Source organism: Hakea prostrata, chromosome 4, assembly GCF_041222555.1.
Source record: "Hakea prostrata isolate BN-2017 chromosome 4, UWA_Hpros_2, whole genome shotgun sequence".
Taxonomy (NCBI): domain Eukaryota; kingdom Viridiplantae; phylum Streptophyta; class Magnoliopsida; order Proteales; family Proteaceae; genus Hakea; species Hakea prostrata.
Genome location: NC_142603.1, coordinates 49,048,644 through 49,064,530, shown reverse-complemented (window position 1 = coordinate 49,064,530; position 15,887 = coordinate 49,048,644). Strand labels below are relative to the sequence as shown.

Genomic DNA, 15,887 nt, shown 5'->3' with positions numbered 1-15,887 from the left:
TGTATATTATGGACTGTTAGATCAGATATTCATGTGAACTGATCTTCTCTACCTATTACCTTACTCTTACACGTTCCAGAACTTGAATACCTTTGTTACATCTTTTTTTTCTCCTATTTTGTCCTAAGGTTGCAGAATTTTTTTTGTGTTCTTTCTACTTCAAGTTTTGGAAAACTGATTTGAGTGATATCTACCTCAGTTTAATGTCTTCTCTTACACGTGACTCAATCATGAGTACGGCTGAATCAAAAGGATCTCAAGGAGATCATGTAAACGTTCAAATTACATCTATCAAGCTCAAAGGTAGTTCTTATTAGTTGTTGTGGTCACAAGCGGTTCGGGTGTACATACTTGCAAAAGGTAAGCTTAAGTTCATTTAGGATGAACCTCCTGCTGAGACTGACAAATCTTATTTTAGTTGGATCCAAGATGATGGAATCATCAAAATTTGGATGTGGAATAGTATGGAACCTGATATTGCAGCGAATGTTATGTTCCATAAAACTGCAAAGGAAATATGGGATGATTTGCAAGAGACTTATTCCCAAGCTAAAAATATGACTCGGATTTTTAGTATTTATGAAAAGCTATTTCAATTTCAGCAAGCTGACAAGTCTCTGCATGATTATTACAACTCCTATAAAGGCATAATGGAGGAGTTGAATGTCTTTCAACCTCTCAAGTTGTATTAGATTCATTAGAAGCTATAAATAAAAGTGCTATGTGATTCTAGACTCTTTAGCTAAGAATCACAGGTCTTTTCTACTGGTTCTTCATCTCTCTTCTCTTCTTCTTCTTCTCTCTTTTCTCTGTTCAAGTTCAACTGCTATTTTGATTGTTTAAAGCTTGTTTTCTAACAAAAGATTACCTCCATAAGTTTTTGTGAGTATATTATGAATATTTGATGATGCCATTTGGGTTGATTAATGCTCCAACTTTTCATGCTCTAACGAATCCGGTCTTCAAAGATTACCTCCTTAAGCTTTTGTGAGTATTTTTTTTTATGATATTTTAATTTATAGTAAGACTCTGGATGCATGTAGAAAGGGCTTTTCTATTCTGAAGCAAAGAGAGAAAAATGAATTTTTTGTCAAACAGAGGTGAAATATTTGGGACATAAAATTTCCAATGGAATGTCAGTGGATCTGGACAAAATAATGGCAATACTTTGGCCAAAACCATAATCTGTGAAGGTCCTTCGTGGATTCTTTGGATTGATGGGATATTATCACAAGTTTGTCCAACAATACGGGAAAATTGCTGCTCCACTCACCAACATGTTAAAGAAGGGATGCTTCAACTGGGAGCCACAATTTGAAGAGGCGTTGGAGGCACTCATATGAATCATGACACGGATACCAGTCTCAGCAGTCAGCACCTCCAGCTTTTTTTAGACATTCAGAATGAATGTGATGCTTCTGGATCAGGCATTGCTGGAATATGATGCAAGGATATTGACCAATCACTTTCTTTAGCCCTGTATTACGAGGTACAAATTTATGTTTATCCACTTATGAAAAAGACATGTTAGCATTGGCCAATTTATTGTGAATTGGATCAAAGAAGTTTGAAGTATGTACAGGATTAGAAGATTTCCCCAGCCCAACTAAATGGCTTGTCAAGCGATGGGTCATGATTTCGTGATCGCCTACAACGCTGGTAAGGAGAACGTAGTGGCTGACACGTTATCTAGAATAGATATAAAAGGAGAAAATTATGCTATCAGCAGCCCCGCTCCACGCTGGATTACTCCAACTCAAGAAGAGTTGGAGAGCAATCCTGAACTATGAGAGCTTAAGAAGTGTATAGAAGAAGGGGAGGCAATTGGCCGATTCAATACCAAAGAGGGGATATTGTTTTCAAAACAGAGATCTATTTGTTGGAAGACTCTTCATTAATTCCTACTATTGTGGAGCAATTTCACTCAAGTACCCATGAAGTGTATATAAATTCTCTTCAACGGATTAAATCTGTTTTTTACTGGAATGGAATGAGGAGATATCAGGGAGCATATCAAGAAATGTGAAACATGTCAATGCTACAAATGGGAAAATAATTTTCCTGCTCTACTTCAACTACTTCTTATTCCCACCCAATTATAGACCGATATTTCAAATGGATTTTATAGATGGACTGCCATATTCTAAGGGAAAATCTGCCATATATGTCATGGTGGACCGACTTCTAAATTTGCATGCTTCTGCCCTATTTTCCATCCATAATCAGCCACCTCAGTTGCCCAATGATTCTTTGATCAAGTTTTTAAATTGTTTGGGATGCCTAAGACTTGTTTGTGATAGAGATTCAATCTTCACTAATCAATTCTGGAAGGAGTTGTTTAGTTTGCAAGGTACGAATTTCAATTATTCTGGATGAAACGTATGATTTGATTGCTTTTTATGACTAAAGATTATGTGTATATTAGGATAACTAAGTTCCTTGTAGTTAAGCTATGCTTTGAAATCAAGCACTATTGACTTAGTTTTCCATAAACCTGATAGTAAAGAGTTTCAAAAGGCCTGAAATAGTTTGTATACCAAGTTTCATCCCTATCCTCGAGTAAAATAAAAAACCCCGTGAAAAAATAAAATAACTGAACTAATTCATTAAGGTTTTGCTCCAACTTGGTTTTTAAGGTTAATGAGTGGGACCTTGAGTTTTGAGTACTAGAAGCATGATCCTACCACTCTTTTGGTTATTGGCAATACGTGAAGACATGCAAATTCCAAAAAACCCCGAACTTTTAAAAGTTGAAAACTACACCTACCAATGGAAGTCTAGTTTTTGAAAATGGGGTGTTGATTTTTTTTTTTTTTTTTATCATTTTATTTTTTAACTATTTTAATTGGATTCATAATGGGTTTGCGGGTATTTTCCCATTTATGAATAATATCTTAAAATGGCATTTGGCATAAATTGGTTTTAAGCAAAGTTTCTAGGGTTTTAATGGGGATAAGTGAATTTATATTAGATCTTTAAGTCAAACTTGCAAATTTACTGAAATATGGCCGAAACAGTGTCAACACCAGGCAAAATGTGATTTTACCCTTGGTTTTGTTACTTGCTAAACCAAGATATTTTGGTCAAATTTGGCAAAGAACCAATAATAGCATCATGCGGGTGTCTTCAAATTCATGATTTAATAAACCACAAAGCTCCATGATTTAGTAAACCACAAAGCACCCTTCTTCTTCTTCTTTCAAATTTCATGCTTGGGAATTTGGTTTCTTTCTTAAAAAAAAATCAAATTAAAGTGACAAACTGCACTTTCAAATCATAGTGCTTATCTAATTTCTTTTCTCTGAAAGTGTATTTCTATATGTATCTTGACCGGTTCCATGCATCTACAACAAGCAATATGCATTTCCACTATCATATGATACATCTCTTGAAATCAACCCAACAATACGATACACAATATCTGTACTTTAAACCTTCGCTGCAACAATCATGACCTTTCTTCACCTATTCATTTGGATGATGAATTATAACTCAGCTGACTGAAATACTCATGTTGATGATGCAGGAGGATGGCATTAATCTTTTGTCAGTCATTAAAGCTACAAATATGTACAGGCGCTCAAGGCGACATGATTACGTCTCTGAATTTATTCCACCTTCATTAAGTGATTTCAAAACAGCTTTTGATGCAGGAAATCGGTGAACATTCTATCTCAGCACAACTAGTTCAATTTCTACAAATATGTTATGGTTTCTTGATCACTATACATCATAAAATATTAATTGCAGATTATTTCGACTAGCCACCAGCCCTGTAATCTTTTCAACTCTTAAAGATGGCAAAATAGTGAGAGGTCTTTCTGGGGTTCCCGATGAAGGTCCTGTTATACTTGTTGGTTATCACATGTTGCTTGGCCTTGAACTTTCTGGACTTATTGAAGCATTCTTGAGGGAGAAGAAAGTTATGGTTCGTGGAATTGCACACCCAGCAGTGTTCACAGGCTTCAAAAGTCCTTTACCAAAATTCTCTAGGAATGATGTGATTAAAGTATTTGGTGCATTACCTGTCTCAGCTAGCAACTTATTTAATCTGCTGTCAACAAAATCATTTGTTCTTCTTTATCCTGGTGGGGCACGTGAGGCTCTTCATCGAAAGGTGCATCAATTTATTTCAATTGTCATGTGTTGCAAGTTCTTCTTGTCTTTGTGATAAATCTTTCCTCTATTCTAGTCATTTTTGTTTCATAATATTTTGGAGGCTAGGTAGTCTGCGTTATCTACTTAATTAAAGTGATGTAGCCCAGGGTTTGGGTTAGATCCTCCAGGATCTTCTTATATAGAACCAGCACTAATTAGGGTTAGGGTAGGTTTGGCTAGGGGTAGGGAAGGGGCCTGCACTTGCTGCCTTTGGAAGTTCAGGTCTTATTCTAATGGTTCTGGAGCATGGAAAAGGTTGAATTAGGCTTCAGGCATCAGAAGTCTTGACTTTGCAGAAATTCTGAAGTTGAATTTTTCCCAAAACAGGGGACCAAATAGAGAGAGGGGCTTATGGGGGGCTCACAAGAACTGGACAGATGGGGAAGGGGTCTAGTAGGGTCACAGGAAGTGGGGAGGGTGCCTAAAGGTCTGAAACAGCAAGGGGAGGGGTTCCTAGGGCTTACTGGGGTGTGGGGGTGATGTTCCTGCTATGCGCAGAACAGGGGAGGGGATAGGGGTGTCTTACGAGTGGGGGAGAGGGTAAAAGAAAGGCTGCGATGGGTGGTGGGGGTTGTCTGCTTACTGGTTGAAGGCTGGAACTATAGCTTCAAGGCTGAGATATGCTTACTGGAATTACAGAACTGAACTTGAGAGCTTGGAGAAGGTGAAGATGCTGCTGGACTTTCTGAAATTCTTTGAGAATTACTCTCCAGCCTAGGCCGCAAGGGTTTCCTTCACCGTGGCCCAAGCCTCTTGATTTACTCAACAATTCTACCTACTCTGTTCAAAATAGAAGAGGCTATTTATATGAGGTCCTATGGTGTATGCTCTTCAGAGTTGATATTGTTTTGGTGGATTAGACAAAAACAAGGATTAATGGTAAGTTAGAATCATGGAGATCAACCTTGAAAGCAAGCAGGTTTAAGATTGGTAGATCATGGACAGAGGTAATTGATGTGTCTGACTTTGGTAGACAAGGATGTAATAAAAATTGAGAGGAATGCAGCAAAGTGACTGTTTTAGATATCTGAGGTAAATCATAAATAAAGAATGTGACAATCGATGATGTTTTACAAAAAATTATAGTGGGATAGATGAAGCGGACACTGTGTAACTGACATATTCCTTTAAAGGTTTAAGGAAAGTTAAGTAGGACTGTTGTTTGACTGGCTCATATGTATGGGGCAGAATGTATGGGAGCTAAGAATTGTCATATAGAGAAATTGTGTAGCAGAACCAAGGATGCTAAGATGGATGTTTGGTTAAATTAGGAAGGATAAAGTAAGGAATGAACTCATTAGAGCTGATTTGGAAGTTACCCCAATTAATGACAAGCTCCAAGAATGTTGTCGAGGTGGTATAACCATGTTGAACAGAGCCATAGGGACATCCCAGTAAAGACTAGTGATCCTAATCTAGATTGAAGGAGCTAAAAGCCAGGAGCAGGCCTAAAATGACCTCTGGAGAGGCTGTGCAGAGTGAAATGCATAGACTGGGTCTTGTACCAAGTATGACTTTGGATAGAGCCTTTTGGAGGGCTAGGATCCATGTTGCCAACCCCATTGAGCTGAGATTTTCCTAACGTACTGGGCTGTGCCTCTTTCTTCTCACATTCATGTCTCATTTCTTACTTCTTATGTCGCAGTTACCCATTTATGCATTTCGTCATGCATCTTATTTTCTGGCAGTTTTCCATTCTATGTAGTGCATGGACCCATGTAGCAGAACCCATCTAGTTGGTAAGGTTGAGTTTGTTGTTTGTGTACAGTCCATATGTACATCCGCACCAATGTCACTCTTCAAATGAGTTGGGCCTTTTTGTCTTTATACACTGAATTACCTCTTGTTTGGTGATTAATTTTTATAATGTATTTATTGCAAATAACTTCCTTTTCTAATTGCCACGGATCTTTAATGTTTGGCAGGGTGAAGAATATAAATTATTTTGGCCGGACCAACCTGAATTTGTGAGAATGGCAGCTCGATTTGGGGCCACAATTGTACCATTTGGAGTTGTTGGAGAAGATGATATTGGAGAGGTAAAAAATCACAAGTGTGTGTTGACCATTTCTTTGAAAATACAGAGAGATGATACCACTCTGTTGGTGGAATGTTTTCAGCCAAAATACATAAACCTAGTGATCCAATATTTGTAGAATAATGCATACCTTATAGTTGCAACACGGGAATCAAAATTTTCTATCTTCCCTTCTTTTGCTTTTGTGTGTGTGCGTGTGTGCATGGGTCTCTGTCTGTCTCTTTGTCTGTAGCCATATGTTTCCTTCACATAAAGCATCCATTTGTGTGTTTACCAGTATACTTCTCCTTGTAACATCTTTTTTTTTTTTGCTTTGGATTCTGTTTCTACTTTTTGGACAACCAGATTGCATCGGTCTCCTGTTTGTTTCTAGAACGTAGATTTGGGTTTTTTTTTTTTCTTAAAAAAAAAAAAAAAATTCCACTATGCACATGCCAAAGAGGGAAACTATGACTTTTATCAGATAAGTTATTGTCCTCTCACACTCAGACATAGAGTTTCTGCATCACTTCCTCACTGTTTATGTTCTTGATTGTAATTGTTTCCTCCATCATATGTAAATTTTAATGCGAATTTCTGTTTCTGTATTCTCTTATGCATGCCTTTCTAGGTAACCAAGATTTGAAAGGACAGTTGCTCATTTTTCTGTTCTTTTTCATTCTTGTGTTATTGAAAATGCTTTGGAGTTTGGAAGGCAGGTGTTTATTTTTCTTTTGTTCTTTTTGATTCTTGTGAGTCCCACTCGATCTTTTGTGATCCAGTCTTTGGTTCAAAGATCCAAATATGTGCATATTTTGGTATTTTGATGCGGAACTGACTGTGCTTTAGGCTGATTGGCATTTATAGGGGACATTAAATATTAATTGTGATTTTAGTATCCTTCTTCTCCTGTTTTTCTGTCTGGAGTTTATCTCTCTTTTGGTCATAACATCATGATATTAAGTACTGAATTTGTTGACATCATCATATTGTTGGATCTGACAGTTGGTTGTTGATTACAATGATGTAATTAACACCCCCTTCGTTAGCAACTGGGTAAAGGACCAAAATGAGAAGTCTACAAAAGTGAGGTATTTCATTGTCCATCTGAGTGATATTTACATTTAGTTTCTGTTTCCAAACGCTTTCCAGTTTACTCATGTTGCTACAGAATTATTCCACTCTTTAACATGGCATACATTCTGATTATAGGGCTGATGCAAAAGGAGAGGTTGCCAATGAAGACCTTTACTTCCCTGGGATTTTGCCCAAGTTGCCTGGCCGTTTCTACTACATTTTTGGGAAACCAATTGAGACCAAAGGAAGAATGGATATACTGAAAGAGAGAGAGAATGCAAATGTATTGTACTTGCAGGTAAAATCTGAAATTGAAAGCTTGATTTCCTATCTCTTAGAGAAACGAGAGAAGGATCCGTATAGGGGTATCATAGAAAGAATTGTGTACAGGGCTATTTCAGCCCCAGTAGATGAAGTCCCCACCTTTGGTCCATGAACAAGTAGTAAAAGATGTTAAAGAAGAAAGAAGACAAGGGGAGGAATAATTTTACTTAATTCATTGTTGTGGCACTATGTATATATGTGTATGGTTGAAGAGTGGTCAAAGAAACAGGAAAGAGAAAAAGAAATGTAAGATTCATTCAGATTTACAAAAAAGAAATGAAATACAATTGCTTTCTCACATACATGAGGCAACCGATCCAGGTTTTGCCAGGTTTTGGCAAAGATGACATGGTGATATTATAACCAGAGTGCAACAAAGTACTATGCAATGTGAATAGAGGTGATGTAGTGTTTCTTGAAATGCATGTCAATTGTCATCGTTGATTGTTGGTTTAGTAACTCTAACCCAATATGATTCTCCCAAATGTGGTAGTTTGAAATTTCAGAAATAATTGGAAATTAGAAAGTTTAAAGTCCAGGGAATAATCCATCTTCTTCCCAACTTCTACCTCCATTAATCCAAGTGACATTTCCTCTCCTCTTTTCTGGGGGGGCTCCATGTATTTGTGGGCGCAGACACTGACTTGAAGAACAATCATAGTCAAAACATAGGCCTCAAAATTCAGATTCCCAAGAACATAGAAAAAACTCTACAACATCAAAACAACATCCTATGCTTCGAACTTCCATCCTCAAGAACACTAGCCGCAGAGTCTGAAGAGGAGGGTTTAAACTGACCGCAAGGCCCAAGGAATCTGAAAATGGGATGATCTACCAACGAGCAAGATAAATTGACTAACGGACCGCAACCCGGACCGGATTCTCTGAAGCATGATAGGTCAAGCGACTGAGTACAGATCACCTTTCCGTGGGAGGAACACATAAATACTTTTTCACAATACATATTGTGTGGGTCCACATCTGGATATTGAAATCTCACCTCTTAATGTGTTTGTAAGTAAAAATAATAAATAAAAAAAAAAAAAAAAAAAAACACACCATCACCTTAACCCTGTGAGCCCCTTGTAATCGTGGTCAACAGCCGTCCAGGGAGCACAGAGTGCCCACTGATTTACGCTTCGTACATCTGTTGTTTCACCAGCTTTGTAAATATGCTGATCTAAAGATTGACAGTCAGCCTTAATTTTGAAGCTCAACGTCAGATTATTAACTACTTAGATTGGCATTTTACTGAGGTGATACATTACATTGACATTGCAGGAAGTAAAAGATTGGGTCCAAGTTAGGTTGGTGTTTCAACACCTCCCCTGCCATCGATGGGATGCTGAAATCCTTCAAAACAGTTTTTAATAAAGATTAAGAACAAATGACTTCCTGGGTTTTTTTCAGCTTTCCAGATGTACCTTATTAGAGAACTACTTTGCAACACAGCATTGTCAGGATCAGAAGATCTTGGGCTTCGAAAACATCAATTGAACAACCATTCCTTACCCTTATTACAAAGGCCTCACGTAGATTATTAATTGATACATGATAAAAGCATCTTTCTAGTTAGGATCCTCTTTATCAAATGAAAGCCAAGAGAAATGATGATACAACAGAAGCAAATCCACCACTACCCTAATCACAATGGTTGCTCTGGCTCTCGTTCTAGCAGAGTCTTTCCCACTTGCATGTTCATTTATGTGTTGGAAACTCTCTTTTTTTAAACATCCACCTCAGGTACTCCTACCCCTCCTACTTGATATTGTGGATAGCACTCTGTAGCCATATACCTTCATAACAGGCAACTTCATACTCAAATTTTGATGAACAATGAAACATTATGCAAGTGGGTTATTGATCCAGGGAGGGATTGGAACTTTCTTGTGCACAAGGTTTACAACATAATGACATCTCAGAAAAATCAAGTGTTATAGACCAACAAGAAACACAATTCCGAAGAAGTGATTCCTTTTGGAATGAACTAAAAGTGAAATCTGTAAGAACTTCTTCCGTGACCTTTTAGTGTGTGGATGCCGTCCGTCCAGAGCTAATATCAATTTGCATCAAAGTCATTCTCTCTGTCACAACCTTTACAAAAGCTTTCAAGTAATAATCTTGCATAATCTGACCAAAATAAATAAATAAATAAAATTTGCACAACCCTGGAACAAAAGAACAGAGATAAACCCCCAACACCAACCCTCATAGGTCCCTTAACTGCATTAGTACTTCATTATCTTGTTTCTTGTCATTTGGTAGTAGAGAAAGAACTCAGCTATCAACATCAGTCAACAGAAATGTAAAAGAAAGATTCCTGCTTATCAAATTCTCCCTTTATTCTTCCCTGTTCAACACACAACACCATAGAATCACCATGACACGTGCACACCCTTTCTCATAGAGTCTAGAATTATCGAACCTTTTCTCTTTATTCTTTCGAGAGACTCCAGTGAAATGCAATATACCCCTCAATGTGGTTAAAGCATAAAATCAAGTTATGTTAACTTGACCAGTCTATGATGCCTTGAAGGCCAATAAAAATCATGTACCTAGGATAAAACAGAATACGATCCACCTTCCAAATCTTTTTGTTGGACCACACTCAAAAGGAAACATCTTACTGCAGGAGAACCTGATCCTTCTTCAGATTTTTGGGTGGAGGCACTGTAAAAGAATCACCAATTCTATCCACCGGGGGGATGGCACTTTTGATATGTAAGGGCTATATAAGAAGAAGCTTGGCTTCTCTTACAACCAAGGAGGGACTAGTTCACCCCAAAAGCAAATTAAGCAATGGCAGGATACAGTTACAGGAGTGGAGGATATGTTGCTCAGGAGAAGAACAGGTCAGGCACTACAATCCAGCCATGGAGAAGTTCCTGTGATGGAGTTGAAGAACAGTCAGACCAATGGAGAAGTACCGGCCTTGTTAACAACTGTGAGGGGTGTCAAGATCAGAGGTTCAACCCTGAGGACAACACACGGTGTATTGTTACCAAAAGACAGACTGTAGTTCAGCACATCAATGGCCCTCTGGTTACTAGGTACAAAGACAACGCCCCTACAAGAACAGTACCAACAAAAGATTATGGAACCATCAACAACGAAAGGACCAGTCCTGCAAACCTATCTTATGAACGACCCCCAGTAGTTGATGAATTTATTGGCAAAGTCCAAACAGAAGCAAGTCGACCGGCCAGAATGGGACCTTTGAATGGTGTGTTTTGGCGTCATACACCCAAACCGCCTCCTAGTCATGTTGGAGCCAATGGTTATCGTGACTCCAAGGATCGTGATCGCTATGAGACAGCACCAAATGTTACACAAGAACCCACAGTGATCACAACAGGTGGTTGGACAAGGCCCAGCCGTGCTGTTTGGGCTACACCAGCCAATTATGACAGCCCACTTGGCAAACCAACAAATGAAATAGAAACTGCTGTTAATTACCTGAAGGAAGCAATAAATACTTCATCTGACAAAACATTCACAACAGACCGTCTCACAAAACCCTCTCCTTCAGTACCAAGAGTTGACTTTTCTCCTCCAAAACCAGCTATTGATAGCAAAGAGGCTGCATGGAGGTACAATGGCATGATACTGAAACCAGGTACCTGAACTAGAGCATGAGATATTGGAAAAAGCTTTAAGGCACTAGGTGGGCTTTCTATTCTTATGTTACTACTTGAGTATGTGGTTTTGTCCTTCCCTTCTTTCTCTGATCTATTATGACTGAAGGTTATTTGATATGTACAATAAGTTTCCTAGGCATCTTACAAGCATTGCATTTGGAAAATAGTATGTCAGACAAGCCAACAGAAGTATGGCATTTGGGCTGTTAAGTGAGTCTATGATATGGGTTTTAAAGCGTGTCAGTTCTATATGGGTATAAGTAATGTACTTTGCTTATTCAATATCCTTCCGTGCAGTCTTTAATCTAGTCTTTGATTGTGTGGACCTAAGTAACTAAATCCCTTTACATCATTTAAGACCTCATACCTGCGTTCTCTTTTCTCCTCTCTTTCTCACGTCCAGGTACTAATGCAGGTCACAAAAGCGCTTTATTTGGTCACCTGTTACTGTTATATGGGCAATACTTTCAAAGAGCTTTAACAATTTCAAAATTTGAGATGCATAACCATGGAATCTTTGTAGTTAAGCCACAAAAGCGCAATCCAACGTGACCAAATGTTTCCTTCAGAGAATCCACTTTGCATCATCTAATGGTCTTATCTTGAGATATCGAGCTCTAGCGCTTCAACAACCTAATTTGGCCATTTTGTTGTCGCAACACCAGCCTTGTAATATGGTTTTCACAACCCAAATCCTCCAAGTTGCATTGAATGCTATGTGTAAATGGTTCAATTGGTTCCACCAACTAACCAGTTGCATTTGATCGAAACTTGAAAATGAAAAGTAAAGGGAATATGATAGCCACATATACCACCATCCAGTTTAGACAGCAGTTGGGGTCTTCATGACAAGAAAAGCAGAGTTCAGCTTAAAAGATAAAACAGATTAGTGCAGAAAAGACAGGAAACTTACAAAATACAGATATACTTCAGCAAGTCTAAAAAAAAACCATCATTTAAATTGACACAAGTAATACAGTCAAAAAAAGATAAGCAACAACAGAAAAGCTTATCGAAAAACTTGAGTTCAAGTTCATAGAATAAGTTGATACTTTAACATAATATGAACAATATGAAAACGTAAGCTTCACAGGGACTCATACAATATAAGGTTTGACAGAGAACCAAATACCTCAATGCAATCTGTGTTACAAAACTGTTTGATCCGGATGGTTCTATCAAGCCCAAGGACCTCTTTTTTGCGTTTACCACAAAAAGACATGTCTCGCAGTGGCATTTACGACTTAAAATTTTCAAACTACAAGGGCAACAGTCAGAAAATTGTTTGCTCCCCCAGTTCTTGACCAGTCATTCCTTCCCTAATGACCTTCATAAAGAAATCTTCCAAGGTGTCTTTCCCATAGCTTGGAGTTTTCTCTGCACTGTACTCTCCGGTCTCTGGATCCAAAACTAGCATACTCTCAGCAGCATAGTACCTCCCAATTTTCCCAAACTCAGCAGCATCTTCCAATGAAGGGAAGATCTTCACAAGAAAATCAAGAACCCCAATAGCAAAATCCATTATCCCAATCGGTACTTTCAAGAACTTGGGTTCTTTACCCAGGAGCCTAAATAGCATCTCCCCCTGTTCCAGTGGTGTCAACGCCTTCCCATGTCCACCAATTGGGAGAACCTGGTTGATCTTATCTTTGCTCAAGACGCAGTCAGCAATAAATGAAGCCAAATCCTGCTCACTGATGGGCTTACATGCACAGAGCTTCCCATCTCCAAACGTCACATAAGGCTTCCCTTCTTTCACCAATTCGACTTGCCCACCCAAGCTCTTGAAGAATGCAGTTGGCCTCACAATGCTGTAAGTGAAATTCTCATCTTCCTCGGCTTCCCTCATCAGTTCACCTTCAAATTTCAACTTGGCTCGCTGAAATTCAAGAAGCGGTTTCTGGACGCAAATTGCAGAGAGCAGAACGAAGTGCGAAGCACCTCGTTTCCTACCCATTACGAGACTATTCTTTGTGGCCTCGTAATCAATCTTCCACGAATCCTTGACGCCACCAGAACGACTAGCAAGGCAGGAAACAACGACATCGATTGAAGATCCAGAGCTTTCCAGACAATTTTCCAGAGAGTCCAGACGGGTAACATCGGAGAAGCCTACATGAGCCCCCTTCAACTGTTCTAAGGTCTCTTCCTTACTGTTTCGCCCTCTAATTCCGCTCCTCTCTCTGGCAATGGCGATAACATTAAAACCTCTATTCACCAACTCCTTAACTACGAATTTCCCTATGTAACCAGTCGAACCCACAACCAGGACATTGATGTCTCTGGGATTTTTTTCCCGGAATGTTGATGGGGCGGACTCAGCTTCAACAGTAGTGGCATTCGAAGCTGTAACAGAACAAAATCTCTGTTTTCTAGTGTTAAGCTTAATGGGTTCAGAGAATTTTAGCAGAAGAGCAGATGAAGAATTGAAAAAGCTGAGATTGAAGTGAACTTGTTTGATGGGTAGCTGAAAAGGGTAGCATGTATTGAAGCCTCGCAGCTGTGAAGAACGAAGTTTGAAGCCACTGCTGGAGAAGGAGAGTGACATCTTTCTCTTCAGCTAGCTGATAGGAGTGAATTCATGAACGAAACCAGAAGAAGGGGTTTGTTGTTGGCACTGCATGGTTGCATAATCAAAAAGGCTTCTAAATTCATCTGTGGCCGTGGTGAATCGCTTGCTATCACGCTATCGAGACAGAATCGAGAGAATCCATAGACAGCTGGACATGAACAGATCAGGAAGGGGGAGAGATGCTAATAAGCTGGAGTTGTGGATACCGTAGTAAATATATATGAGTAATTTTCATTATTAAAAAAATAGCATATTATAAAATAGAAAAAATATATTAAATACGACAAATGAATTAAACTTTTCTATTGAGTCATATGCATTATATATTTACAATAGAAATAGTATCCTCTCTAATATGAAAATATTAAGGTTTACAAAAAAAATAACATATGATTCTTATACACAATAAAATGATCTTGATATGAAATAATACATTGTTGCGATATTCAATTAAATGTAAACTTGAATCTCCAATATTGCACGCTGAAAATATGTGAGATCTTCATTTGAAAACTTTTTTTTTTTTTTTTTTTTTGGTTATAAAACGAGGTCAAAAGACCCATAAAAAACAAAACAAATCAAACTAGAGCACAACTCTTTAGACAATCCTCTCTAAGGATGTATGTCATTTCCTGCGGGGGATCATTGAAAAAGACCAGATCATCTCTTCCAATTAGCCGCCTCTTAGACAACCAATCAGCAGCCTTGTTATTTTGACGCATCACATGACTAAATCTAACATGGCCTCGAGACGCATATAGGCTTCGAATTTCAGCAACTAATTTTCCCATCGATCCTTGCTTGTTAACTTCTGGGTCTAGTAACCTTATGGCCTTCAGCGAATCTGATTCTAATTGGAGTGGCCATGCTCCCATATCCAACGCTACCTTTACCCCTTCTTTAATTGCGCGCATTTCCGCCTCTACTACATGGCATAGAGGAATCTTGATAGCAAATCCTCCTCTGAACAGGCCTTCTTGATCCCGGATCACCCCAGCTAATTGAGCGTAGCATTCCTTCACTTTCACAAAGCAGCATCGTGTTGCACTTAAACCATCCTCTTCTAGGGCATGTCCACCCTAAAACTTCCAACTCTTTACTTGGATCAAGAACAGGGCTTCGGCATGTTGTCCAAGCTTCCTTATAGGCTCGATAAAATTTCTCGATAATGAGGGCACCATTCCCTGGTCTGGAAAAATCTACCTCATGGATATCTCGATTTCGCCATCCCCAAAGGAATTGTAGGGTACACACAAATCGCTCAGGCCAATTGTTGCTCCATTTGGCAGCAAACCCATAGATATTGGCATAGATCCATTCTTGCTTTTCGCACCTAAAAAACCATATTTGATATTGTGGTTTAACCATACATTTCCAAATGCTTCTTGCAAAGCAACAATCCCTAAATACATGTAATACATCTTCCACCTCTGTCATGCAAAGATTGCATTTATCATTGTCTTGAAGATGCAAGTGGCGCTTTCTAGCACTAATCATCAACCTATTCTTTACAACTAGCCAAAAGAAACTACAAAAACGGTTTGGGAGATGAAGTTTCCAAGAAGTATTCCAAAATTTTTCATCAAATATTCCCATATCCATAGCTTTTGATATGATCTTTTTAGAGATGATGGACATCCACAAATAAATATTATTTATAACAATCTTGCATTTGTATTTATGGAAAAACCAATTAAGAACAAGTGTTACTTCTAAGACCAAAATACTCTTATGCCTTTTTTTTAATAAAAATTTGAAAACAAAAATTAATTGAAGTCCCTTTAGTAGCACTTAAAATCAGATTCGGTCCTTTTAGTCACTAAAATTACATTCTTTTTTTCCAAATAAAACTAATATTGTCACATACTCACATGGATATTAACACCAGACACGAATGACCTTAACACCTTTACCTTAAATTAACACGAATTAAATGAAAAATTTTATCTCATACAATATACCCTTAAGATAAAATGATCATCATACCATCATCTTAAAAAATGACCCTCATCTTGAAAAGAAAAAAAGGTAGTGGCTACGACATTGCTAACCTATGCCATGTCAAATGTCATGTTGCCAAAAGAGGTTTCCAACAACCGAC

The 15,887-nt window shown here is 38.3% G+C and overlaps 2 protein-coding genes across 2 annotated transcripts in view; one reads left to right on the top strand and one right to left on the bottom strand.

Moving 5' to 3' along the window:
* Positions 1-7,979, top strand: part of PES1 (Esterase/lipase/thioesterase family protein) — a 56,126-nt gene extending 48,147 nt beyond the window's left edge. The window contains exons 9-13 of the mRNA XM_089153341.1: positions 3,527-3,660; positions 3,751-4,117; positions 6,084-6,197; positions 7,181-7,266; positions 7,388-7,979. Coding sequence (XP_089009467.1) covers positions 3,527-3,660; positions 3,751-4,117; positions 6,084-6,197; positions 7,181-7,266; positions 7,388-7,688 — 1,002 coding nt within the window. The 3' untranslated portion in view covers positions 7,689-7,979. The remainder of the gene's footprint in view (positions 1-3,526; positions 3,661-3,750; positions 4,118-6,083; positions 6,198-7,180; positions 7,267-7,387) is intronic.
* Positions 7,980-11,490: 3,511 nt separating this feature from the next.
* Positions 11,491-13,949, bottom strand: PCB2 (NAD(P)-binding Rossmann-fold superfamily protein). Its single transcript, XM_089153340.1, has one exon. It carries the CDS (start codon positions 13,760-13,762, stop codon positions 12,488-12,490), a length of 1,275 nt encoding a protein of 424 aa, XP_089009466.1. The 5' UTR covers positions 13,763-13,949; the 3' UTR covers positions 11,491-12,487.
* Positions 13,950-15,887: the final 1,938 nt, after the last annotated feature.

Bases quoted from the DNA above. Each gene is read 5' to 3' on its own strand.
- PCB2 (XM_089153340.1), bottom strand. From the start codon at position 13,762: ATGTCACTCTCCTTCTCCAGCAGTGGCTTCAAACTTCGTTCTTCACAG.